Source organism: Hemicordylus capensis, chromosome 9 (genome assembly GCF_027244095.1).
Source record: "Hemicordylus capensis ecotype Gifberg chromosome 9, rHemCap1.1.pri, whole genome shotgun sequence".
NCBI classification, from domain to species: Eukaryota; Metazoa; Chordata; class Lepidosauria; order Squamata; family Cordylidae; genus Hemicordylus; species Hemicordylus capensis.
Genome location: NC_069665.1, coordinates 3,754,837 through 3,781,667, shown reverse-complemented (window position 1 = coordinate 3,781,667; position 26,831 = coordinate 3,754,837). Strand labels below are relative to the sequence as shown.

The 26,831-nt window shown below is 48.6% G+C and overlaps 2 protein-coding genes across 2 annotated transcripts; one reads left to right on the top strand and one right to left on the bottom strand.

Annotated features, from left to right (window-relative positions):
• Window positions 1–3,497: 3,497 nt before the first annotated feature.
• On the top strand, window positions 3,498–15,076 carry LOC128334570 (C-factor-like). The gene is made up of 6 exons (XM_053271508.1): window positions 3,498–3,896; window positions 5,963–6,014; window positions 10,142–10,329; window positions 11,413–11,571; window positions 14,003–14,113; window positions 14,780–15,076. The coding sequence occupies exons 1-6, from the start codon at window positions 3,750–3,752 to the stop codon at window positions 14,891–14,893; spliced, it is 771 nt and encodes a 256-aa protein (XP_053127483.1). The 5' UTR covers window positions 3,498–3,749; the 3' UTR covers window positions 14,894–15,076.
• Window positions 15,077–19,841: 4,765 nt separating this feature from the next.
• TMEM170A (transmembrane protein 170A) lies at window positions 19,842–25,882 on the bottom strand. Its single transcript, XM_053271509.1, has 3 exons — window positions 25,652–25,882; window positions 21,775–21,945; window positions 19,842–20,501 (listed from the first exon to the last, which is right to left on the bottom strand). The coding sequence occupies exons 1-3, from the start codon at window positions 25,761–25,763 to the stop codon at window positions 20,371–20,373; spliced, it is 414 nt and encodes a 137-aa protein (XP_053127484.1). The 5' UTR covers window positions 25,764–25,882; the 3' UTR covers window positions 19,842–20,370.
• Between the last annotated feature and the right edge of the window lie 949 nt (window positions 25,883–26,831).

Genomic DNA, 26,831 nt, shown 5'->3' with positions numbered 1-26,831 from the left:
TGTATGGTTATGTGCAAAAAGACAAGAGTATCTCTTCTAAACAGCAATGGGACAAATTGTGGGAATGGACGTTAGACGTAACCCCACCCCCCACCCACCCCAATTACCTGATGTGCCTTGAAATCCCCCACCCCCGAGTTACAGTACTACCTGCATATACTTCATAACTTGTGAGTTTCCAAATCCTTGTAAATCTTTGTAGATATATCATGTACAAACAACCACTTTGTATATAATTGTGCTTTGGCAACGTACTGTATGCTTTGGTAGTTTGTTGGTTCAATAAAAAAATCTTGTCCTATCAAAAATAAAATAAAAATCTTGTCCTATTTTGGAGATGCTGCCAGGGAGGGAACTTGGAACCTAGATGCTCTTCCCAGAGCCGCTGGAACCTAGATGCTCTTCTCCATCCCCTGAGGGGAATCTCTTACTCAAGTCTTCTATTCAAATGCAACTAGGGTGGACCCTGCTTAGCTAACGGGGCAAGTCAACCACAAGACCAGCTCTCCTCTCCTAATCAGTGATAGAATCACAGTGTATTGATCAGTGACAGATGTACTGCATCAGCCGCATAGAGTAAAGTGGATATGATGCTTTGGCTTTACCTGACACATCAGATAGATGTCTATCACCTAATTCTGGAGGATGGAATCTTATATTGATTAGCCTCTAAATCATAGAGTTGGCGTAGCAGTTAAATAATATGGGTGCTGCTAGTATGTATCCCTGCCACACCCCTTTCTCAACCTCTATTGCTTTAGTCAACTGTCCTTGTGGGTTACACTGTACTCTAAGAAAAGTATTCTCTTAGAGATTTTGAATACACGACAAATACAATGAATATTTATACACCGCTTTTCAAAAAAACGTTCCCAAAGTGGTTTACATAGATATTAAATAAATAAATAAAAATGGCTCCCTCTCTCCAAGGGGCTCACAATCTAAAAAAGAAACATTAGACACCAGCAATAGCCACTGGAGGGATGCAGTGCTGGGGATGGATTGCTCTCCCCCTGCTCAATAGAGAGAACCACCACTTTTAAAAAGTGGCTCTGCTCAGTTTTTGGATAACTAGGAGCAACCTCCAGTTAAAGGATGTATCGGTCAAACTTCTCCATAATCTGTCTATCAAAAGCTGCTTTAAAGTCAATGAATGTAGCATGCAATGCCCCTTTTGACTTATTTATGTACTTATTCACCAATCGTTGCAAAACGAATCCCTGGTCAAGTGTGGTCTGGCCAGCTCTGAAACCTGCTTGCTCATTGGCTATGATATGTTTGTTGTCTAGCAGAATCACTGATTTCCATAATTGATGCATACGTATAATTTGCTTATTGCACTTAAAAGATCGACTGGCCCATAACTAGATGGATTGGCCTTATTACCTTTCCTTAAAATGTGTATAATTATCGCCAGTGAAACATGCTTCTTTAGATCTCACAATGTGGCTAATACAGCAGAAACATTTTATTTATTTATTTATTTTTCAAATTTGTACACCGCCCCAAACATTCATCTCTGGGTGGTTAACAATAGCATAAAGCAAATTAAAAACATACAAAAACTCAAAACAATGTAACAATTTAAAAATAAACCAGAGATTAAAACCTAAAAATTTAAAAAGCTGAGAAAGCTTGGTCGAACAGATGAGTTTTCAGGTGTTGTTTTTTTAGAAACTGCCAGAGATGGGGAGGATATTCCACGTTTCTTCCACGCTGGAAAGGAGAGATTGGCAACCCGTAAGGGGTCAAAGCCTGAACAAGTAAAAGAGTTTTCAGTTGTTTTTTTAAAAGCAGCCACAGATGCCAGAGAACGGACGCCCATTCCAGAGCATTCCCGCGCCTGGGGCAATGAGAGAGAAGGCCCCGTCCCGCGTGCCTGACAATCAAGGCTCCCTCCATGTCGGCATGTGGAGCAAAGTCCCCTCTGACAAATGTGGGAGCAAACCGTGAAGAGCTTTAAAGGGAATAAGCTTGACCTTAAATTGGATCCAACCCTTGAACTGGATCCAGAGACCAATTGGCAGCCAGTGCAGCTCTTTCGTTTTCTGATCCTTCCAAGGGAAAGCCTGAAGGGCGCATCAGTTTCTTCCCATTCAAGTGATGCCTTGGGCTGGACCTAGGGGCGGGCAATCGAGGCAGGACTCAGGGTGCCTCACTGAGGGGGATGCCAAGCTGAGCTTACACAAGCCACGGTACTTGAAAACACTGATACAGTAGCGGGCACAGGGGCGGATTAAGCTTTGCTTTTACCCATAGGCAAAAGGGCTTTTGCCACCCTTAAACAAAAAAGATTTGCTTTCCCCCCCCCAAGGTAAAAGGGGGGATTTTCTCCTCACCCACTCCACCCTTGCTGCAGCTGCCGCTGCCCACAGAGAGGGGCGGCAACATTTGAGGAGGGGCAAAATTTGCTGCTCCTCACGTTTTGCCGCCATAGGCAAATGCCTCCTCTGCCTCTCCGTTAATCCGCCACTGGGCGGGCGGCAAAAGCAACCCTTGCCCAGGGTGCTGCTAATGCTAGGGCTTGCTCTGCTGCTGCTGAACTGTGGAAGACTTGGCATCTTTTAGAGACCTGTCAAACGGGAAAGCTCTTGAGGGAACTTTCCCGCAGAGCAAGGAAGATAGGAGGCTGCCTTCTACTGAGTCAGACCCTTGATCCATCTGGCTCGGGATTGTCCACACTGACTGGTAGCATCTCTCCAAGGTTCCAGGCAGGAGTCTCTCCCAGCCCTACCTGGAGATGCTGCCAGGGAGGGAACCTGGAACCTTCGGTGCACAATCAGAGGCTCTTCTGCTGAGCTACTATAGCCCCATCCCCGAAGGGGAATAGCTTACAACAGATGGTGCTCGCATTTAGCCACCCATCGGCATGCATATCCTCTACATGCGTCTTCACTCTGCCTAACAAAGGGGACAATTCATGCTTCCTACCGGAAGACCATCTAGCTTACTCAGGCTACACTGACTGGCAGCATCTCTCCAAAGTTTTGTGCAGAAGTCTCCTCCAGCCCTACCTGAGATGCTGCCAGGGCATGAACCTGGGACCTTCTGCATGCAACTATGCAGATGCTCTTCCACTGAGCGACTGTACAGCCTCATCCCCTCAGGGGAATATCTGACAGTGCTCACTGCAGTCACCCATCCAAATGCAACCAAGTGAACCTTGCTTAGCGAAGGGGATCATTAATGCTCGCTCCTGCAAGACTAGCTTAAGCGAGGTGGTAAAGCTCTGAGGTGGGAGAATAAATGGCACCCTTTCAGGGGTGGGCATCTCTCTTTTGAATTCTCCACTATGTCAAAAACCAACTTGCAAGGAGGAAGCCAGCACAGCAGGGAGTGGACCGGGCCAGGACCTTTTCCCCAGCACAGGTCATTTTCCATTGTTAAAATTTAAAAATGCAGCTCTCTTGCTGCCTGCAGCTGGAAGTGGTACAGCCCATTCTGAGGACTCTACCACCTTGTTTTGTGTGCTGCATGTGTACCTGGGCATAGGGGCCTACACCCATGGGCACAATCTACTCTGCTTTGTTGAAGCTCTTTACTCAGTCACGGATGTGAAACTAATGCATATTTGTTGATTCAGATCAGATTTCTCCCATGAATCATGCTATTAAGCTTTGCACGGAAAGGGCAAGGTGCCAAGTTGTGTTGTGCTGTGGCAGCGAGCAGAGAGGCTAGAAGCAGCCACACAGCCCAGGCTCAGCAGACCTCCCGAAGAAGAGAGGACTCACAGGGCCAGAAGAGCAAGGATGTCGGGGGGCGATTTCTGCAGCGTCCTGGTGACTGGTGCAAACCGGGGCATCGGGCTGGAAATGGTGAAGCAGCTCCTGGGGCGGCCAAAGCCCCCGCAGTGGGTCTTTGCCACTTGCCGGGACCCACAGGGAGAAAAAGCCAAGGTAAGAGCCAGAAATGTTGGAGCTGACCATTCTTTTAAGAGAGGGCCACTTCTGGACAGCAGATTTCTGGGGGCAGGAAAAGGTAGCCAGAGTGCAAAAATATTTTCCAGAGGCCTCTGTCTTTATGGATTATGAGCTGCGGAGGCCCTAAGCAAGGCCAAGCTTAAAAGGCCCCATAGCATTATTGAAGGAAAATTATTCTAACAAAACAGACAACAAACACAGAAATAATTAAGCTGTATTTTTACATCTCTACTTGGCAAAGATGTAATGAAAGATTAATCATCTAACAAGGACAGTTATCTTGCAATCAGCCTATTTGCATTAGAAATTTATTTAAATGAAAGCACATGATGGTTTCTTAGCACTTATTAAAGCTTTTAATGTATGGGTTCTGCACATTAAATCTCACATATTTACAAAATTTAATTGTAAACCACCCAGAGACACAAGTTTGGGGCGGTATTGAAATATTTTAAATAAATAAACATACAGATTTGTAAACAATACCATTTTATAAATTATTGTGTAGCCATGTAAGTATATCTTTGCCTTATCACAAGGAACATGTCTATTTTGGAGGTGTTTTGCCCATTCTCCTTTGTTTCCCAAGCAATTATGTAAAACTTGAAATTATTATTATTATTATTAATTCAGAGGCCCCATATAATCTGAGTCCCTATGCCGTTGTTTCCTTAGCTTGTGCCTAAATCTGGCGTTATGGGAAACTCGCCTTAGCAACGAACATAGGCTTTTATGTTGCAAAGCTGCCCACAGTTACTATTTTGCAGGCATGGACGTGACGTGACTTTCTGGTCCCAATCCCAATCCCTGGTAAAACGTGCTGCCTGTTAATGTCCTCCTTTTTGCTTCCTGAGAATCCCCTTTTAATGTGAGTTGCTAGATCTCTTGTCATTCTTCAGAGATCTGCTCCCTCTCCAAGGGCTTTAGAAATTAAATATGTGTGGGGGCAGGTGGGGTTGGGGATTGGGCCGTAGTTCAGGTAGTTATTATAGTATTATAGAAATACTTAGGCACTGTTAACATGCTAAGGTACTTAGTTGGTTTGCAGTGATATTTATGGTTCCCAAGGCAAAACTTATTGTAACTTGGAGCCAGGGGCGTAACTGTACTAGGGCAAGGGGAGACAGTTGTCTGGGGCCCCACTGCCTTGGGGGCCCCCCCAGAGGCAAGTCACATGGCTGACACCCCAGCCGCCCACCCGCCCGGGCTTCCTTTCACTATCCCCATTAAATGACTTGCATCGTCCACAATTTACAAGACCTTCTGTTGTGGCACATAGTGTGTGTGTGTGTGTATGCTTTTTATTACCACTATTCAGCCTCATTTAAGACTTCTTTACTTCATGAGCTGAGCTTCAGTGAGTGGGGGCCCATTTTAAAATCTTGTCTCTGGGCCCACTCCAACCTTGCTACGCCCCTGCTTGGAGCATTTTGGTGTGAGATACAGATATCTGGGAGCCTTTGTTTGAATGCGAACTTGGCATGTTCATGGCCCCACCAGTGACATAGTTGCCAGTCCAGAAGTGCAGAAGGCATTCTTCATGACAGCCCCCAAGGCCATGGCCCACCCCAACTGCCAGAGAAGCCAAGTACCAGTGCTCCCTCCGTCCCTGCACCCCCCCTCATTACACCCCCGGCCCCACGCCATCAATAGCCCAGGAGAGGCAGCATCTCCAAGATAGGGCTTGGAGAGATCCCTGCCTGCAGCCTTGGAGAAGCTGCTGCCAGTCTGTGTAGACGATCCTGAGATAGATGGACCAAGGGACTGACTCAGTATACAGCAGCTTCCAGTGCTCCTAAACTTCAACTGTGCCACTAGCCAAACCCCAGTTTTCCCACTTGGTACACCTGATGTACTTAAATCAATGACAGGGAATGCCGACGGAACTGCATGGGTTCCTTCCAAATGTGCATAGGAATGCATGGAATTTCCGAATGGCTGTTCAGGCTTATACAAATACATTAAGTGTCCGTCCCCCCCCCCCCCCGGAGGATTTGCAGGCTGTCCTGGTTTGCCCTCATCCCCTTTTTTTCTAATTCCAGGCACTGAAAACTCTGGCTTCCAATCATCCCAGCCTGGTGATCCTGCAGTTTGGTATGTCTGCTTGATGGCTCTTTGTTTCTCCCTTCCGCCTCAGACCTTGAACCAGGCACACACCTGACACCGAACCCTCCTGATGGGAAAGAGCTGTGTCAACATGCCCGCCAGGGCAGTGCTCGGCTTTTGTCTCCCAGTCTGCTCTGCAAAAACCGACATGCCCTCGGGCTCCATTCAGGGCAGGGCAGATTAACGTGCCTTGAATAAGGGCTGCTGTCATAACACGCCTGTGCAGTATGCTCACCCCTCTTAGCTTTGTTCTTGTGAAAAGCAGGTTCTTCCTGCGGCCACCTGCAGAGGTGGGCCATTCAGGGCGATTGCTAGTACTGGCAGAAGACCCTTTGTGCAGCAAGGTGGGGCAGTTGCCTCAGGCGGAGGATTACTGGGGCGCCACCAGGGCAGCTGGGGGTCCCCTACAGCCACGCTCAGAGCCGCTTTGGGGGACTGACCTGATCCATGCAGGCTTTGCTGGGAGCTCCTCTCCTCCCACTCTGTAAAGCTTGCAAGGAGCACAAGGAGAGGAGAGGAGGCCGGTGGGAACCTTCCCTCCTCCCTGCCTCCTGTGCAAGTTCAAAGCTTTCAAGGGTCAGCTTCTGCAAGGGGGCGGCTGACCCCCACCAGGATCGTGGGGCAAGGCCGCATTGGGTGCCTCATATCAGGTGCCACAATGCCTTGGGCCACCCCCTGATCATGGGGGCTGAGTCAAGGCCCAGGCAAGTCACTCCTGCAATGAGGAACAACATTATTGTTATTTACTTATTATCATTTACATTTTATATCCCGCTCTTCCTCCAAGGAACCCTGAGTGGTGTACTGCATACTTAAGTTTCTCCTCACAACAACCCTGTGAAGTAGGTTAGGCTGAGAGAGAAGTGACTTGCCCAGAGTCACCCAGCAAGTCTCATGAGGCTGAATGGGGATTTGAACTCGGGTCTCCCCGGTCCTAGTCTGGCACTCTAACCACGCTGGCCCAATGTGCGTGCATGGGATCATCCCTTTGGCTTTGGGGAGGCAACTAGAATCAGCGAATGACATCTAAAGTGGCCCCAAGTATCCTTTGGGAAGAGCATACTAGAGAATCATGATGTCTTTTGTAATCAAGGTTTATCACAGATTATATGGGGCTAGCTACAGGGCATAACTCTGGCTGTGTTAATGCAGCAGCAGTGGCAACATGAGCCAGCGTGGTGTAGTGGTTAGAGTGCTGGACTAGGACTGGGGAGACCCGAGTTCAAATCCCCATTCAGCCATAAAACTAGCTGGGTGACTCTGGGCCAGTCACTTCTTTCTCAGCCTAACCTACTTCACAGGGTTGTTGTGAAAGAGAAACTAAAGTGTGTAATACACCGCTCTGGGCTCCTTGGAGGCAGGGGCGTAACTACCATTAGGCAAGGGGAGGCAGTCGTCTTGGGGCCCCACTGCCTTGAGGGCCCCCCCAGAGGCACATCACATGATTCCCCACCTGCCCATGTTGCACCCCCTATGAACTATGTTGCGTCTCTTGGAGATCGGCAGGAGCAGAGAGTAAAAGAAACTCAATTCAATGTGAACTAAGTATTCACCGTATTCATAATGGGGATGTGAGTGTGGGTGCACTATATATTGTGAAGTGTGTTTGTGTGTGTATATCAGCGGGGGGCCCATTTTAAAATCTTGTCTCTGGGCCCCCTCCAACCTTGCTACGCCCCTGCTTGGAGGAAAAGCGGGATATAAAATGTAGATAATAATAAAATAAATAAAAATAATAAAATAACATAACTCCAGGCTCCAACTGACTTTTTTTTCGCGTGGCACCCCCAGCAGGCTTCCTCAACCTACTGGTGGTTGCTTTTAGAAAACTAGGAGGTTCCAGGGCAGCTCGGCCATGAGGCAAGGTGAGGCGGTCGCCTCAGGAAGAAGATTATTGGAACACCTCCAAACTGGGAAGATGCCCTTCTGTCCCTGGTTTTTTAAAGGGGTGGGAGAGAAGGGTGCACAAAAAGGGGGGGGGTGGCATCTGGAAGACAGGATTGCCAAGGATTGAACCTGGGACCTTTTGTATGAAAAGCAGATGCTGTACCACTGAGCTTACAGCCCCATCCCCGAAGAGAAATATCTAACAGGGCTCACATGTAGTCTCCCATCCAAATGCAAACCAAAGCATATCCTGCTTAGCAACAGGGGACAATTCACGCTCACTACAAGACCAGCTCTTCTCCCAGCACCCGGCACAGGAGCCTTAAGCCAACACTGGGAGAAGCCAATAAGGATCTAGGAGCTATATCTTTGGGTGTGCCACCTCCTCCAGGACATGCTCCCGCAAACGGCTGCACAGTTCACCATTCGTTTTGCAAGAGAGAGTGGGGTGGGGGGGAGAGGTTCTCCTGACATTTGTATCCTGCCTTTCTCACATCACAGGGCTCTGTGCAGAATGGCTGAGTCCTGTCCCTGGGCACTTCAGCCGGGTGCCTTCAAACCGTGTCCTAGCTGGCAGCTGAGAGGGCTGTTGCATATTTCATTTACAACTGTTAATTCTGTTTATATCAACCACACAGTAGAACCAACATGACTCTGGCAATTTGCAACATAAGAGAAGATCTCAGGTCTGTCAATAAAGCCTTGATTCTGCAAACATTACTCAACAGCTCCCAATTAGTCATAAAGCGATTCCATTTCGGTCTTCTCACTTAAGCTGTCAATTTCACCCTCCGTGCATACGCCCACATCTTTTCTACCCTTCTTCTTGTTGCAGTGATTCCATCAGTATCACGGCATGTTTACAAAGTAACACGTTCGAAATATAGGTCCCTGCTCCTATGGGCTTACATTTGTTAGACTTGGGTGGGGCAGGAAAAGAACACAGAGGAGGAAGAGGAGAGCTGGCCTTGTGGCAGCCAGCACGGATTGTCCCCTTTGCTAAGCAGGGTCCACCCTGGTTTGCACTTTAATGGTAGACTACATGTGAGCACTATCAGATAGTCCCTTTAGGGGAGGGGGCTGTTCTGGGTTCCAGGTTCCCTCCCTGGCATGTCAGGGCTGAGAGACTCCTGCCTGCAACCTTGGAAAAGCTGCTGCCAGTCTATGTAGACAAGGAACCAGGCTTTTTCAGAGGGCATTCCTTGTCATTAATTTTAGTACATTCCCTAGAGCATCTGTTTTGCATGCAGAAGGTTCCAAGTTCCCTCCCTGGCAGCATCTCCAAGATAGGGCTGAGAGAGATGCCTGCCTGCAACCTTGGAGAAGCCGCTGCCAGTCTGTCTAGACAATACTGAGCTAGATGGGCCAAGGGTCTGACTCAGTAAAAGGCAGCTTCCTATGATCCTAATCAAGGTTAGCAATTGATGGATGCAACCAATATGCAGCTATAACTGAGCCCTATTACAATCACTGCACATACAATCTGTGTACACATGCAGTTATTCACACACTGTATTCAACACTGGTACCGTCGAACACTTCCAGTCTGTACAACAACAACAGCAACAAAATATTTATATACCGCTTTTCAACAAAAATTTCCAAAGCAGTTTTATGGAGAGAAATAATAAATAAGATGACTCTCTGTCACCAAAGGGCTCACAATGTAGAAACGTAAGACAGACACCAGCAACAGCCACTGGAGGAATGCTGTGCTGGGGATGGATAGGGCCAGTTGCTCTCCCCCTGCTAAATAAAGAGAATCATGACATTAAAAAGGTGTCTTTTTGCCCATTTAGCAGGGGTGTACATGCACGTAAGAGGTATCCCTGTACATATACCTGTAGCGTGTGCAGCATAATGCCTGAACAGGGCACTGGGCAAGCTGAATTTGAGCTGAGTTTGCAGACTAGAGGGTCAGAACCAAGTGGAAGAGGTGGACGGATGCAAAGCTAGCCATGGCATGCCAAATCTTGTGCCAATAATCAAATAAAATCTCTTTATTTCGGTCAGCGACCAGCATAAGGTTAAAACAAATGTAGAAGATAAAACAGTCAAACTTCTACTACAAACAATAAAACCAAATAAACTAAAGAAAAGTCCTCCTGGACATAGATCAAGGTACTGAAAGTGGACCCACCAGAACGACTAAGAATACATCACTTAGAATAAAAGGAGACCGCAGTATTTCATAATAGACCTTGACATCCCATGTGCTCTTCCCGCAGAATCCACAGACGAAGCAAGCATCCAGGCCCTTGCAAAGGAAGTCACGGCCCGCCTGGCTGGGGGCGGCCTGAATCTGCTGATCAACAATGCCGGCGTCATGCCACCAAGCACCCTGGCGTCGGTGACGGAGGAGGACATGATGAGCATCTACCACATCAACGTGATTGGGCCGATGCTGCTGGCCAAGGTGGAGGACTTGGCTTTCCCCTGGGCCTTGCTGGGCACAATAGGCTTGTTCGCATGACCCTAAACCGGGGTAGGAGAGCCATATGCACAGCCCCGATTGGTGGTCGTGTGCGGCTCAGGTTCTTTGAACCCCGCCTCTGCCCTCTTATAGCCCCGCCCCTGACCCTACCCTCATTCTGTCCCCAGGATGTTACCAAGGGGGGATGAAAGACGGTCCTCCCCAGCGGCCTCCCATCCTCTTACCCTGATGTTTGGGTTCATATGGCCACAGATCGGGCTCTCGCCTCCTCTGGCTGGGCACTCCTCCAACCCTGGTCCTGTGGATCATCAGCCTAGAGTCTGGTCTTCCAGGGAAGGATCTGAGCAGCGGGACAAGGCAAGTGCCTCTTTTCAAACAAGAAAGAGGCTCCCCAGCTGGCCCCTCCCTCAGCTGTGCTGTGAGCCTGCTTCCCTCCCAGCTTTTATGATGGGGACATGACCTGCACCCCCCTAGCCAAGGGAGTGATGCTAGCTCAGCTGAACCACGGAGTGCAAAACAATGGCCGTCCTTTCTGCACAGAGGAAAGCGTTAGGGCAGGGATCCCCAGCCCTGCGTTACTCCAGATGTGGCGGAATTACAACTCCCATCACCCCCAACCACAATATGTTGTGACTGGGGGTGATGGGAGTTGTAGTTCGTCAACATCTGTTTGGGAATCCTTGGGTTAGAGTAACAATGCTGAACATATGGCCGTCCTCTCTCCGTGGCAAAATCTCTGGAGGACATTCCTGCCGATTTTCAGGTCCCTTCCTCTGACATTTCATAGTGGTTTTTGTGTTTTTAAAACTCTTTAAAGCTTTTAAAACATGATTGCAAATGTGGCCGCTGCTGGTCCAATGGGCAGGACAATACACGCACGAGAACCCCCTGATAGCTGAACGTCTCTCAACACAACCACCTCTTTCCCATCTCTAGGGGTGGTGTGCATCTTGTCAAAATCACAATGAGCATCCGACTGTCCCCAGCCCTGATACCCTCCCAGCGGGCTCATGGACTACAGAAAGAAGAAAATAACTGTGTGTGTGTGTGTGGATTTCCCTGCAGGCATGTCTCCCCCTTCTGAGGGCAGCTGCAGAGAAGAGCAGCAGGAAGGGACTGAGCTGCAGCAGGGCGGCTGTGATCAACATCACCTCAATTGGTGGCTCCATCGGCAACCCTCCCAGCATGAACATGTTCCCAGTCATCGCTTACCGCTGCAGCAAGGTAACTTAGCAAAGTGGGCTTCTGCTTCCACTCCCTGGCCTTCTGGCCATCAGTGCAAACATGTGAGGGTGATGGAGAGCTGGTCTTATGGTAATAGGCATGAGTTGTCCCCTTTGCTAAGCAGGCTTCACCCTGCTTTGCATTGGAATGGGAAATTGCATGCATGAGCACTGGGAGTGTAGCGGATTCAAGCCTTTGTCTCAGAGCAAGCGAGCAAGTGAGGGAAAGAAATGCTGAATCATCCCTGCTGAGCTGCCTGGCTAAGCTTCTCCTAATTTAGGGGAAGGTTTGTGTAGTCAGACTTTGCGTTAAAAGTTAAATTTCTTTGGTGTGTGTGCTCTGTATATTCTGGATGCTATCCTATTATAGTTTACCTGCAACATAATTGAAATAAGAAACACTAGCCTATGCCCACCATACCTAGGGCATTGCAAAAGACTCTATAAACATTTAAGCGTGCCTAAGACAACCTATTTTTGTAACCTACTAAGTATTTCTGAGTGTATTTAAAGCCTAAAAGCCTCAGATGGAAGAATTCTGTATAACTGAATGAAACTGGGGGTTTTTTTAGTTCTTTTATTTTTACATGCCTCTCTGAGTTGGTTTTAAATTCAGAAAAAGGGCCCCCCAAAGGGGAATTTATCTGGTGCAAACAAGTCCAAAAAATCCAGCAATTATTTTATTTTTATTTTATTTTATTTATTTTTGCATTTCTATACCGCCTTTCGTTAAAATATAGCCCCAAGGAGGTTTACAAAAGTTTAAAACATACAATAAAAACACAATAAAAACAACATGCTAAGAGTATAAAAACATATAAAAACAGACATAAAACAATACAACAAATAAATAACAAATAATCAGTTTTCCCACCATGTGTAGTCTTGCACATGGAAGATTTTTGTACTTATCCAACAGCAAAATAAAGAGAGTTTTCCCTGGGATTCCATCCCAAGCCCAGAGAGGCTCAAGCTCTGTCGATAAGGGGGTGGTAGTGGTGGCGGCAGCAGCATTTAAAACCTACCAGGAATATAGAATAGTTTAAGGAGAAGCCTAGCCAGGCAGCTCAGCAGGGATGGTTCAGCATTACTTTCCCTCACATAGGCTTGTTCTGAGACAAAAGCTTTAATCCGCTTCAGGGAGATATTCCCCTTAGTGGATGGGGCCGCTCTGGGAAGAGCACCTGCAAGCTTGCATGCAGAAGGTTCCAAGTTCCCTCTCTGGCATCTCCAAGACAGGGCTACGACTCCTGCCTTGGAGAAGCTGCTGCCAGTCTGTGTAGACAATACTGAGCTAGATGGACCAAGGGTCTGACTCAGTATAAGGCATCTTCCTATGTATGTCCCTATAGTGAGCTAGTCTTGTGGTAGTGAACATGAATTGTACTTTGCTAAGAAGGTCCATCTTGGTTTGCATTTGGATGGGTGACTACATATGAGCACTGTCTGCTGATTGATATTCCTCTTAGGGGATGGACCATAGCTTAGTGGAAGAGCATCTGCTTTGCATGCAGAAGGTCCAAGATTCAGTCCCTGGCAGCATCTCCAGATAGGGCTGGGAGAGACTCCTGCCTGTAACCTTGAAGAAGCCACTGCCAGTCAGTGTAGACAATACTCAACTAGATGAACCAATGGTCTGACTCAGGATAAGGCAGCTTCCTGCATCCCTAGGAGGTTCCTATGATAAGCACCTAGACACTTCAGTACAACTTTATAATGCTGTTCCAAATGCACTATGTTAGCCATGTTAGATGGCATTGTTAAGCTTTTAATGTTTGACTTGCAAGGGCCCCAAAGCAAAACCTGGAGTTCTCAAACGCAGCTCCCCAGATGCTGTTGGACTACAACACCCATCATCCCCGTTGTAGTGGGGGATGATGGGATTTGTGATCCATATGCAAAACGCATGGGGATCCAATGTTGGGAACCCCTACCTTAAGCTGCTGTACTCCCACAGAACCCTTGGCTACAAGCCTGAGCATAACACAGGTTGACCTGAGCATAACACAGATTGGTTGTTGCCCTGACATCACAACACAGGCCAAGGAAATACTAGCAGTTATTTCAGGATGTCTCCTCAAATGCTTCAGCTGCAATGCAATTCCCCTGCTCACTGAGCAAAGAGGCACCTTTTAAAAGTGGTTTTCTTTACTGAGCAGCGGGAGAGTATCTGGCCCTATCCATCCCCTGCACAACATCCCTCCAGTGGCAGTTGCTGGTGTCTCTCTTCTGTCTCTTTTTAGATTGTGAGCCCTTTGGGGACAGGGAACCATTTTATTTATTGACTGATACCTATATAAACCACTTTGGGAACTTTTGTTGCAAATCAGTATATAAATATCCGCCGTATTCGTATCAGAGGAGTTTTGTGAAGCCTGTGCGCCCACTTCCGTTCTGCCATTTCATGATGATTCTCTGGCCTTTTTTTCCAGGCGGCCCTGAATATGCTCACGCGGTGCCAGGCATTGGAGTACAACTGTTATGGCATTCTGTGTGCTGCAATCCATCCAGGCTGGGTGAAAACGGACTTGGGGACCAACAAGGTAATGTTTCCTAAGGCAGGGCTTCTCCAAATGTTGTCGTACAATACTGCTCAGGGCAGCTCGCAACAGTAAAAGTAATAGAACATTTCACATAATAAAGCAATGTAGAATAAAAACAACTAAACCCAATTAAAATTCAAATGAGAACCCCACCAGGCTGCAGCAAAACATATTGAAAAAGCAAGTACTAAAACCCGGCAACGTCTTTTGCACATTTCTCTGCTAGAGACACTTGCATACCTTTCCTCCTCATAGTCCTCAAAGTTGCTGGTATCTCCAGGGCCTCTACACTTGGGTATGAATGGAGCTTCTGCCTTTCTCTGATAAATGGCAAATCCTATCTGTAGCTGCAAACCATGTGTGATATTTTAATGCCACTGACACACAGATAGACTCCCATTTCTGTCCACTGGGTGATACCGACTGTTTCAAGGTAGGGACGAATCTCAAGTGGCGTAGGGACATGGCCTGATTACTGTGCCCTGCGGAAGGCTGGTTCTTAGGATCCTGAAATCGCTCTTAGCGTGGGGCCTCCGAACCTCTTGGACCTGTGCTTCTACACCGCAGTGCTGCTCAGGGTATTTGGCAGGGGATGCGTTGCTACAGTGCCCGGTTTCCTGTCCTTGTGGCAGGACTAATTTCTAAAAATGGCTTTGAATAATGCAGGCGGAGCTGACCGTGGAGGAGAGTGTGCGTGGAATCCTCAGCGTACTTTCTGGCCTCTCCGAAGAGCAAAATGGCCGCGTGGTGGATTGGCGGGGGGAACCGGTGCCCTGGTGAACAGCCCCAAAGAGGCCCAGCAGCGGAAGCAGGCCCGGCTAGCCTGAGAATGAAACATAGATCTACTTTAAATTTTTTTATAAAATTATTATTTTTTGCAGTCAGCCTAAGAAATGTAAAACTGATTGATGACTAAATTGTTTTGGGTTGGCTTTCTAATAAAGTCAGTGCTTTGGAAAAAAACTTTTTGTTTTTAGTTAAAATGTCATTTATTCCTTAAATAAAATTCTATGAGTTATCTTGCATTTGGCATTGGCACAGCCAAAAAAATAAAGCAGAAACCCCCACACAGATACAAAAATACAAACAAGGGCAAGAAAGTCCAGTATGTTTTCGAGGGGGCAGGTAGGAAAAAAGAGCACAAATATAGAGGCAGGGAAATATTGAGAAGTCCAGAAGTGCCAGGGATACACAAGCAGAGATGTAGCCATTAGGGGTCGAATGAACGGAATGAGGCATAGGAAAAGCTCCTGCTAGAGGGAAATCTAGAACCAGCAGGGCTGTGGCCAAGGCAGGTGTGGGAAGATCCTCTTTGTTCAGAGGACCGAAACTAGGCACCTGGCACAGAACAGAATTATTATTATTATTTATTATTTTTTTTTTAACATTTATATCCCACTCTTCCTCCAAGGAGCCCAGAGCGGTGTACTACATACTTAGGTTTCTCCTCACAACAACCCTGTGAAGTAGGTTAGGCTGAGAGAGAAGTGACTGGCCCAGAGTCACCCAGCTAGTTTCATGGCTAAATGAGGATTTGAACTCGGGTCTCCCCGGTCCTCAAAACCTTGTTCCAAGAAGATGGGAGCAGCCTGAGGTGGGCAGGGCTGCGGAGAGTCTGGGGTGAGCGGTCTACATCAGTGTTAAGGACCAGAACTCTCCTGGGAGCGCTTTGAAAAAACTTAGGAGCATAGGAAGCTGCCATCTACCGAGTCAGACCTTTGGTCTATCTAGCTCAGGATTGTCTTCACAGACTGGCAGTGGCTTCTCCAAGGTTGCAGAAAGGAATGTCTCTCAGTCCTATCTTGGAGATGCTGCCAGGGAGGGAACTTGGAACATAGATGCCTCTTCCCAGAGCAGCTCCATCCCCTGAGGGGGAACAGCTTACAGTGCTCACACTTCGAGTCTCCCATTCAAATGCAACCAGGGCAGACCCTGCTTAGCAAAGGGGACAAGTCATGATTCAGTTGCCATTCTCCAGCTTCAGTCACGCTGGCTGACATTCTGCACAGAAAAAGACACAACACCCCTATTCACAAGGATCAGCAGGGATTTTATTAGTCAAAATACCAATCGGAAGTGTCAATAGAAAAATAAAAGCGAATATTAGCAGTGCTGTTCTCCCATACAAAGATTTGTTCACATTTGCAAGAGTTATTAGTGGACTGCAGAGGTTCAGAAACTGCTTCGATGCAGTAAGGGCGGACTCTCTTCACCTCACGGCTGCAGCTTTTGGGAAGAACTCGCTGCAGGGGGAGGGGTCCTATGGAGCATTGCCCTTATGTGCATCTTACACCTTGGTGAAGTTCACAATGAGAAGAGGCGGCATGGTGCAATTGACGAGTTAACTTTTGGGGCATGAATGTTTCATCGTGATACACAAGGTTTATGCCCCCATGCATGCCTTTAATACAGAGTTTTCCTGCTTGGGTCCCCAGAGGTTGCTGGGACTACAACTCCCATCATCCCCAGTGACCGAGGATGATGGGAATTGTAGTCCCAACAACCTCTGGGGACCCAAGCTGCAGAACATCTGATTTAGGAGGTATTTTGGTCACAGGATACCCCATCCCGCTATTGTGTGTAGATTGGTAAGAGTGTGAACTCGTGAAACCTTCCCAAGCGATAGTGTTTTCACTGGCAAGCTATTTGGCTATATCTCCAGCTGGTGGGGACGGCCCCTTGTAACCTTCTGGGTTGCAGTGGGAATGCCTAGAGGCAAAGCAGATTTGATCGTGGGAGGAAGAGGACCTCGTTTCAAGGAAGACTCCCAGACTGCAGTGGGTTCAGAAGGCAGCAACCAAGCAGTTGGAGAGGCTGGGAACGCTTAGCCAAGAGACAATGGAGAGATGCCACCACGGTCAACTAGCTGAAAGCCTGTCCCACAGGGAAAAGGGAGGTCTTGTTCTCTGTTGCTCTTGAGCTCAGGACGAGAAGCAAGGGGTAGAAATGACAAGGAAGCAGGAATCCTTCCTAGTGGCTAGGCTGAATCTAACGGCAAGAACGCTTTGACAGTGGAACAGTCTGCCTCAGGAAGAGACGGGCTCTCCTCCTCTAGTGGCTTGAAAACAGCAACTGGATAGGCATCTGTCAGGGATGCTGGAGCAGTTTCCTGAACTGAGCAGGGGCGGGCGGGCTAGAAGAGGGGTAGGCACACCTGGCTCGCCAGCTGTTGCTGAACTACAACTCATAAGAACATGAGAAGAGCCTGCTGGATCAGGCCCAAGGTGGCCCATCTAGTCCAGCATCCTGTTTCACACAGTGGCCCACCAGATGCCTCTGGGGAGCCCACAGGCAAGAGGTGTGTGCCTGCCCTCTCTCCTGCCGTGGCTCCCCTCGCCCTCAGCTGTAGTTTACTGCAGCTGGGGATTATAGGCATTGCAGTCCGGCAGCAGCTGGAGAACCAAGGATGCCTGCCCCCTTCATGGCTGGAAGAGGGTTCTGGTCCCTTCCAACTCCAAAATTTGATTGAAACAGGTTTTCAACCACTGGGTTAACATGGAGCTACAAAATCAAGCAGAACCAAATTGAAGAGCAGAAGGTTGGATAGAGTTATGAGACAACGATGGCCACATTTTTTCAGATGCAGAGAAGGTAAAAAGAAACAACTGACAGAAGTGCCCACCCAATCTTAGGGCATGGAAAAATCACAACCAAATGGTTGGAAGAATCATAACAGAGGGTCAGGCGGATTAAACCCAATGGATAACATCCAAATGACACAAGGATAGCTGTGTAGGTGCCCTTCTGGTAGCAACCGCACGGCTTATGCCAATGGCTTCTCAAACTTGGGTCCCCAGATGTTGATGAACAGGGGTCAGCCCATGAAACTGACTGCCAATCATTTTGGGAACGACCGAAGGAAGTACTTCTTCACAACACAAATTTTAATCTGTGGAATTCCCTGCGACAAGGTTGGTGATGGCCATTAGCTTAGATGGCTTTAAAAGGGGCTTAGACAAATTCATGGAGGACAGGTCTATCAATAACTACTAGTCTTGATGGCTGTAGGTTGTCTCCAGGCTCAGAAGCAGGATACCTCTGAAGAACAGTTGAGGGGAGCAAGAGCAGGAGAGAGCATGCCTTCATCTTCTGTTTGGGAGCTTCCTAGATGCATCAAGCAGGCCATTTTGAGAAACAGGATGCTGGCCTTGGGCCTGATCCAGCAGGGCTGCTCTTATGTTGTTGGGCTACAGCTCCCACCATCTTATTTATGTATTCTTTTAATTTTTCTATGTGAACTGCTTTGAAAATTTTGTTGAAGAGCGGTATATAAATATCTGTTGTCATCGTTGCCAGCCACAATGGCCAAAACTCAACAATATCCAGGCTAGAGAATCCCTGGCCTATGCAATTCATGACATGGAGAGAATTCTGGGACAGGGGCAGAAGCAGGGAGGGAAAATTGTACAAAAAGATTAGATCAGAGGTCACTGCATTTCATTTTATGTTTATAAAATCCTATTCGATCACAGCATTTAGAGCCGCTTTTTTAAAAAATCAGGGAAGCTTCAACCCTGAATGCCTGAGGGAAGAGGTATGATTCAAAGGTTTACTCAGAGCAAAAAGGCTTCCAAATTTCGATATGGGGAGGGGTTGTGTGTGGTTTTAAAAAGCAATTCTGTTTGTATTCTGAGACTCCACAAGCACATGAGAGGTCTGTAGCACATCCAGACACACACAGGTGCATAGAAACTTCTGAATTTGCTCTATAACGGCCTCCCTAAGAGTGAGTTTATACCAGCTCTTTCTTCAACACTGGGGTGTTTCCCGAAGTTCACTGATGAATCATGGAGCACCCCCTTCTCCTCCTGGGGCAGCATGTCTGAATCCCCAGGCAGCGGGCCAGCAATCTACACGGACGCCACTCGAGGGGGCTAGGCCAGGGGTGGGCAAACTGGGGCTTCCACTGTTGTTGAACTACAACTCCCCCCCTCATGAACTGTAGCTGGGGAAGATGGGAGTTCTCGTGCAGCAACTCCTAGAGGGCCAAGTTTGCCCACCCCTGGGCTATGGGCAAGGAACCGGTCACTGGGAGAGGGGCAAGTGGCCCAGGCACTTGTGAGGTCCAAAACACAACCCAGGCTCCCAGTGGGAAGCCTGGCTTGCAGATAAACCATTCGTGCACCTGAATGCAAACTTCTACAAAAACAAGCCAATGTTTTTGTGTGGTTAAGAAGAAGAAGAAAAACAAGCAAGATTCAGACCACAGATCATCACAACACTCCTTACGTAAACAGACGTGGGGAATATTTCACAGGAAATCTGCACGAACTAATAACGGTGGGCCTCATTAACAAGGGAACACCCCAGTATTCAGGAACTTGTTACTTTAGCAATTGCCGGATTTCCTCCAGCTACGGTTTGCCCTGTGAGACAGAGACACCATGACCATCTGCAAGACTGGTGAAACTGCACTTCAAATCCATCATGGTGTGTGTGTGTTGTTTTTGAGGTAGCAACAGAAATTCTTCCTTGTATCTCAGCCTCAACACAGCTCCAGCTGGCATTCAAAAAGGTCCTTGCCAGAAGGAGCTGCTTGACGGGTTGTTTATAGCTTCCAATTCACATTCGTCCCTACGAAAAGGGCTACAGTTAATTAAAGTGCATGTCCTTTGCAGGAGCAAGATTCAGGAGCAAGGTATCAAGACAACCATCCCAAGTCCTGTGTGGGACTCTTTCAGTTACTATAGAACAGTCTCATCTTCACATTGCTTCACACCCCGCCCCCAACGCCCCCCACCCCCACCCCCCGCTTGGCACTTAAGGTGACAAAAAGTGTTACAAAACGTAAACGCCTAATTGGCTTCTGTTTCAGTCGGGAAATCTGAAAGCTTGTTCAACAGCAGAGCCAGAGGGGAGACCTTCCAGGCTTGGTGGCCAGATCTTTGCTTTCATCTTCCTCTCAACAGGGAGATTCCGTCAGGATGCCTTGTGCACAATTAGAAAGCAATCACAGCTGTGCCACGACATCGCTCGGGGCCTGGAAAACGTGTGCGTCTGTTCACAGAATCCTCAGTTGCCTTCCCAAAGAGGGCCTCTCCAGCCAGGGAGGTGCACATGGTGCAAGAAAGCTGTTTTGGGGCACTGTCCAAAACTTCTCCCACACAAGCCTCAGTGAAATGAACACAAGCTTTTCAGGTAGCTCTTGTTCACTCTCGTGGGACTTACGCCAGAATACTTCCCTGCGGATTATGGACCTCTTTGCTCCGTTGACTCTGCACAGTCTATTCCTGTTGGCCTCCAATTCCAAGTTGATGCTAAAGCGTGGCCAGGATCCGTAAGAAGGAAATCACCACCACGCAAAAGGTCTGTCCCACTCCAAAAGTCAGGGCCACAAAAGGGACCATTTCCTTCCCGGCAGATCTGTAAACTCCAGCAATCACAGCACCTGCAGAGGAGGGGGGAAAGGGACTTCACAGGCTGGTTGCTGATCACTTCTCCCTCTGGCCTCACAGCAACCATGAGGACGACAAATATGGAGATACAATCAAGCCTGCAGGCCAGCTTGCTTAACTTTTCTGATGGCTTCAGCTAATGGCTAGAAATGAAAAACCACCACCCCGGATCAGATCTAGGCTCCCTCCTACTTAGAATTTTAATTTACTTCCCACATTTTCACCCTGCCCTTCCTTCCAAGGAGGTCAGAGCAACAAACATGGGTTTTCTCCGCAATTTCAACTGAGAACTCCCTTGGGAGGTAGGATAGGCAGAGCGGTGATGACTTCAAGGTCACCCAGCGGGTCTCATGGCTGAGCAGCGATTTGAGCCTGGCCCCCCAGATGTTATTGACTACAACTCCCATCATCCCCAGCCAAAGCACATTGCAGCTGAGGATGTTGGGAGTTGTAGTCAACATGCAGGAATCCCTGTGACAGGGAACCCAGATACTCATCTCAGCTCTGACCACTGTTCCCTCTAAGGCATGAGCACATGCATTCAGAGTGGGGCATTCCTCAATGTCCATCTGCACTCACCAGCAGCGTTCCCTGGGGCAAGGATTTCCTGCAATGGTCTCTGGCTAGGTTTTCTGGGAGTTGTAAGTCAACACCACCTTGGGATCCCTGTTACAGGAAACGCTGTTCACCCCATCAGCGGTTACCATTATCGGGTGCACAGTCGGGAAGAAGCCGGCCCCAGCTGTGTCCCAGTGACCTGGCAGACAGGTTCTTTGTGCTGGAAGTGAAGGACTCTGCGCTGTCTCATGCCTCAATGACAGAGGGGGACAGACCAGTGAGTCAGAGGGCTAGAGGGGTCAAGGCATTGGTCATTCCTCCGCTCTACTGCTCTGACACTATCCCTTTGAGATGTAGATTGCTACTCTCAGGGATTTCCTTCCTGCCTCCTTCCTCTCCCTAACTCACACACGCTTGCCTCACTCTGCACCATGTGTGCACAGAGATGCAGACAGCATCTGTCTGCATCCAGCTAGCTAGCTGGATTAGAGAGTCTATCTCTCTACTTTCCTATCTAGAATGGAGTTCTCCAATAAAGACTCCTCATATTGATTTGAAACTAAGAACTGGCTCCAAGTTGCTTTTGGCTCTTCGCAAACATGCATGCCTGGGCAGACTCTGCTGAGTTTTGCCTCTGGGCACTCTGCTGTAATAGAAGGGTATCTCTGACCAGGGAGAATTCCCAACACTTTGGAAAAGCCAACCTACTTGTTAAGGTCCCCACAGTGATGGGTCCCACGATGCCCATCAGCAGGATGCTCACCGACATGAACTTGCCGTATCTGTGCCGCCGGAGAGTGACGAGGGCTAGCAGTGCTGCGGGGATGTGGAAGAAGAGGGAGGACACCAGCGTCCACAGGAAGACACCGTACCACATCTCTGCCATGAAAGAGGAAAGCAGGCTTAGCAGTGGGACTTCCTTTGCACGTCTGCAGCAGTTGACTTGCTGCCAGGGAAAGTCATTCGCTGACTACAGTTGCTTCTACAGCAAAGGTTCGGCAGTCCTGGGTCCCCAGATGTTGCTGGACTACAATCCCCATCACCCCCAGCCACAATGGCCAAAGCCCATTGTGGCTGCAGGTGATGGGAGTTGTAGTCCAGCAACATCTGGGGACCCAAGGCCAATGTTCCCTGCAACAGGGATTCCCATATGTCAACTACAATTCCCATCATCCCCAGCTGCAATGCCCTTTGTCCAATGCAGCTGGGGATTATGGAAGTCGTAGTCAACAACATCTGGGAATCCCTGATACAGGGAACTCTGCCCAAGGTTGAGAACCTCTGCCCTATATAGGAACATAGGCAGCGGCCTCCTACCGAGTCAGACCGTTGGTCTATCTGGCTCAGTATTGTCTACCCAGACTGGCAGCGGCTTCTCCAAGGTTGCAGACAGGAGTCTCTCCCAGCTCTACTTGGAGATGCCCAGGAGGGAACTTCTGTATGCAAGCAGACAGGTGCTCTTCCCAGAGTGGCCCCATCCCTGATAGAGAATATCTTACAGTGATCCCACTGAAATGCAAACCAGGGCACACCCTGCTTAGCAAAGGGGACATTTCATGCTTGCTACCACAAGACAGACTGTGTGTTGCCTGGGGCGTACTGCCTGGCATTCAAGTACAGACAGATACCTATGGTTGTGGACTTGCAGGAAAATACCATCAATGTTCCAAAACCCTGTAAATGCTGACCCAGCCTACACCACAAAACGTCTTTGTGTCACAGAGTAGCGTGAATGGCGAGTCTGGTATGTGAACTCAACCAACACCTAATGAATCAATAAGAACTGCAAGGCTGCCCAGGCGTACTGTGAAGTCTACCACCACTAGAAGTCACGCTCCAGACTTCAGGCCTGGTGGGGCTTTTTACTCTCCAGAACCCCCCTCATCCAACACATTTACGTTCACAAAGCAAGTGGGGATGCTCCAGATCTCTTCCTCATTGAGGCTTAACTAATCTGTTCTAGCCACCTTCAGTGGCGCAGCGGAGAAACGCTTGACTAACAAGCAGAAGGTTGCTGGTTTGAATCCCCACTGGCACTATATCGGGCAGCAGCGATATAGGGAGATGCTGAAAGGCCATCGTCTCATACTGTGCGGGAGGAGGCAATGGTCAACCCCTCCTGTATTCTACCAAAGACAACCACGGGGCTGTGTGGGCGCCAGGAGTCGAAATCGACTTGATGGCACACTTTAATCTGTGCTAACTGATCCTGCTCACAAATAAGCAAAAACACACATTCTTGCTCACAAACACAAGATGGATCAGACTAGAGTCCCAGCATGCACTAGGTAAATGTTCTTCATTGTAGCGCCCGGGGGCCAGTGGTGGCCCCCCCCTTCAACCCTATGTGTAGATCCCGGACTAATTTTGCACTTATTGGGTGTGTGCAAAACTTCAGCCAAAGCCGAAAACTCTGCACAGTCCCCCAGGACCATGTAGGAATTCCCACAGTGCTGTGCCTTGCCCAGGGCCAGAGAACCCCCATAAGGGAAATCGAGCCCTTTTGAGCCCCTGCACCATCTCAGAAGGCCCAAGGAGTGCCGGGAAGTGTAGCCCTGTCCAGTGCTTTCCTCCTAGACTCTTAAGAGAGTGCTCAGTCTCCCTGAAAGGGCCCTCTCAGCACTGAGAAAAGTGCAGGTCAGCACAGTGGCAACAAATGGGAACATAAGCTCTGGCAAAATAAATGCAAGGAGACAATAAGGGATGCAAAGAGAGAGTATGAGGAGCATATAGCTAGAAGTGTCAAGGGGAATAACAAAAACTTCTTTAAATATCTCAGAAGTAGAAAACCTGCCAGGGAGGTGGTTGGCCCCTTAGATGATGAGGGTGTGAAAGGGATTATTGAGGAGGATAAGGAGATTGCAGAGAAGCTGAATGAGTTCTTTGCACCTGTCTTCATGGCAGAGGATACTGAGCATATACCCTCTCCGGAATTGAGCTTTTCAGGTTTAGAGGCTGAAGAACTGGGCCAGTTTGGGGCAATGAGGGAAGATGTTCTAAACAGTCTTGAAAAGCTAAAAATTATCAAATTGCCAGGGCCAGGTGGCATCCACCCAAGAGTTCTGAAGGAACTCAAATGTCAAATTACCGAACACCTAGCCAAAATACGTAACTTGTCCCTACAATCAGGCTCTGTACCAGAGGACTGCAGAAAAGCCAATGCGGCTCCAATTTTCAAAAAGGGATCTGGTGGGATCCAGCAAACTACAGGCTGGTCAGCTGTGCCAGGTAAATTGATGGAAAGCATACTTAAGGACAACTTTGTTAAACATATAGAAGAACAGGCCTTTCTGAAGGAGAACCAGCATAGCTTCTGCAAAGGCATGTCCTACCTCAATAACCTTTTGGAGTTCTTTGAAAGTGTCAACAGGCATGTGGATAAAGTTGATCTGGATGACATAGTATATTTAGATTTCCAAAAAGCTTTTGACAAAGTTCCCAACCAAAGGCTCTTGTATAAACTTATCTGTCATGGGATAAGGAGAGAGATGATGCCTTTCAGCATCTTCCTATATCTCTGCTGTCCGATATAGTACCAGCGGGGAATCGAACCGGCAACCTTCTGCTTGTTAGTCAAGCATTTCCTCGCTGTGCCATTTAAGATGACATTCTAGGACTTTAGGGACACAGAAAACTGCCTTATACCGAGTCTGATTATTGGTCCATCAAACGGAGCACAGTCTACACTGACTAGCAGAGGCAGCTCTCCAAGGTTTCAGGCAGGGGTCTTTCCCAGCCCTACCTGGAGATGCTGCCAGAGATTGAACCTGGGACCTTCTGCATGCAAAGCAGACGCTCTACCACTGAGCTACAGCTCCACCATCTAAGGAAGCTGCCCTCTTTCAAGCCAGACCCTTGGTCCGTCTAGCTCATTCTTGTCTATACTGACTGGCAGCGGCTCTCCAAGGTTTCAAGCAGGAATCTTTCCCAGCCCTGCCAGGGAGTGAAGCTTCGGCCTTCTGCATCTGGAGGAGATGCTCTGCCACGGAGCTACAGCCCCATCCCCTGGGGGAATCTCTTACACCAGTCAGCACTCACAGGTAGCCCCCATCCAAATGCAAACCAAGGCAAGCCTTGCTTAGCAAACGGGAAAGTCCACCCTGGCTATTGCAAGGCCAGCCCTCCGCCACTTCAACAGGGCTGTAGTGTCCTCTGTTTGCGGTGTGTGTGTGTGTGTGCGTGCGGGTGTGCATGCATGTGAACATGTGTGCGTGCATGCATGTATTGTGGCTGGGGGTGCTGGGAGCTGTCACCCCGAAGCTTCCGGGCACCCAAAGTTGGGGGCTCCCCGCTGCACTGAGCAGAGGTGGGGTTGGACTAGGAGACCTCCAGGGGCCCTCCCCCCCCTCACAGTCCACGCGAGGCCCTCTGGGCATGTGCAGAGTGCAGCGCGCCTCCCTCCCCCCACCCGGGGCCCGATTTCTTTGATTACGCCGGCAGAGAGTCGCTTTGCCGGCCACCCCGCCCGGCCGCAGCACGTTGCAAAGCCCGGAGATGGGGGGGAGCCCCCGGCGGGAACCAAGGCCCCGGTCCCGGTCCCGGCCCCGCCCCCGATCAGACTCGCGGCAGCGAAGGGGGCGCCTACCCGAGAAGTGGCAGAGGGCGTTGGGGCAGGCGATGTAAGTGAAGTTGCCGCGCGGCACCACGCGGAGGCTCAGGATCTGCTGCAGGAGGCCACTCGCCGCGGAGGGCTCCATTCCGCCAGCCCGCCGCCGCCGCCGCCGCGGGCACCATGGAGTGGGCGGCCCAGAGCGGACCTCCCCCCTCCCCAGCCTGCACTTCCGTCTGGCCTCCCATTGGCCAGGCCTAGGCCGGAGGGCGTCGCTCTCTCCTTCCGCCCGTCTCTGCGGCGCTCTCCTTAGAGATAGGAAGAGGAGAGGGAGACGCTCGGCCCGCACTTCGGGTAAACGTTGGACGCAGGAGAGTTGCAAATCGTCACGTTTTGTTTTTTACGCAGCGGAATTGCAAATCGTTATGTTTAAACTTGCACAAGTAACATGAACAAACACCATCTAAAACACACCACTTAAAAACTATATAAAAACAATTCAGAACCATCTAAAACCAATTAAAATACTAAAAAACAATTTCAAACAAACAAATTGAGTTGCAAATCGTTATGTTTTGCTTCCCCGGGTTCCATATCCCCCGCTTTGAAGTGTTACAGGCTGGTTGGGGAAGGGACGAAGGAGGGGAAATATATAGGCAAGCCTAGGGAGGAGGAGGCCTGTATCCCCAGAGAATTATAATTAGGAGCTTGGCCTGCAGTTCTGTTATTACCTGCTGCTGCTGTTCTTAAGGGTTTTTGTTACATTTCAAAGTCGTCGTCGTCGTTGTTTTAAGTATTTTATGATGATTGTATATGATGGTTGCAAGTCACGTTGGGACTTCATATATATATATATATATATATATATATATATATATATATATATATATATATACATACACACACACACACACACACACACACACACGATTTCTACATATAGAAACACACTAACATGCTCCTTCTAGGATCCAGAAACTATTTGGTCTGAGTATCTGTTTAATACTTTAATTTTCATCTATCAAGGTGGGGTGAGGGATAAACACATGCACATATACAAGGTATAGAGAAAGGGGAAAGGAGAAGAATCTGTCAAATGAGATAACAGTTGGTGCATAAGGTGAAGAAGGCTCCCAACCTTGGGTCCCCAGTTGTGGTTGGTTGGACTACAACTCCCATCTTCCATTCCCCAGCGGCCACAAAAAGCTGGAGAGCC

What these genes read in the sequence shown, in the direction of transcription:
- LOC128334570 (XM_053271508.1), top strand. Translation starts at nt 3,750, where the DNA reads ATGTCGGGGGGCGATTTCTGCAGCGTCCTGGTGACTGGTGCAAACCGG. An exon ending in CCTGGTGATCCTGCAGTTTG is followed by an intron (nt 6,015 to 10,141) that starts GTATGTCTGCTT and finishes CTCTTCCCGCAG; the next exon opens with AATCCACAGACGAAGCAAGC. An exon ending in TCGCTTACCGCTGCAGCAAG is followed by an intron (nt 11,572 to 14,002) that starts GTAACTTAGCAA and finishes CTTTTTTTCCAG; the next exon opens with GCGGCCCTGAATATGCTCAC.
- TMEM170A (XM_053271509.1), bottom strand. Translation starts at nt 25,763, where the DNA reads ATGGAGCCCTCCGCGGCGAGTGGCCTCCTGCAGCAGATCCTGAGCCTC. An exon ending in CGCCCTCTGCCACTTCTCGG is followed by an intron (nt 21,946 to 25,651) that starts GTAGGCGCCCCC and finishes CTTTCATGGCAG; the next exon opens with AGATGTGGTACGGTGTCTTC. An exon ending in CACTGTGGGGACCTTAACAA is followed by an intron (nt 20,502 to 21,774) that starts GTAGGTTGGCTT and finishes CCTCCTCTGCAG; the next exon opens with GTGCTGTGATTGCTGGAGTT.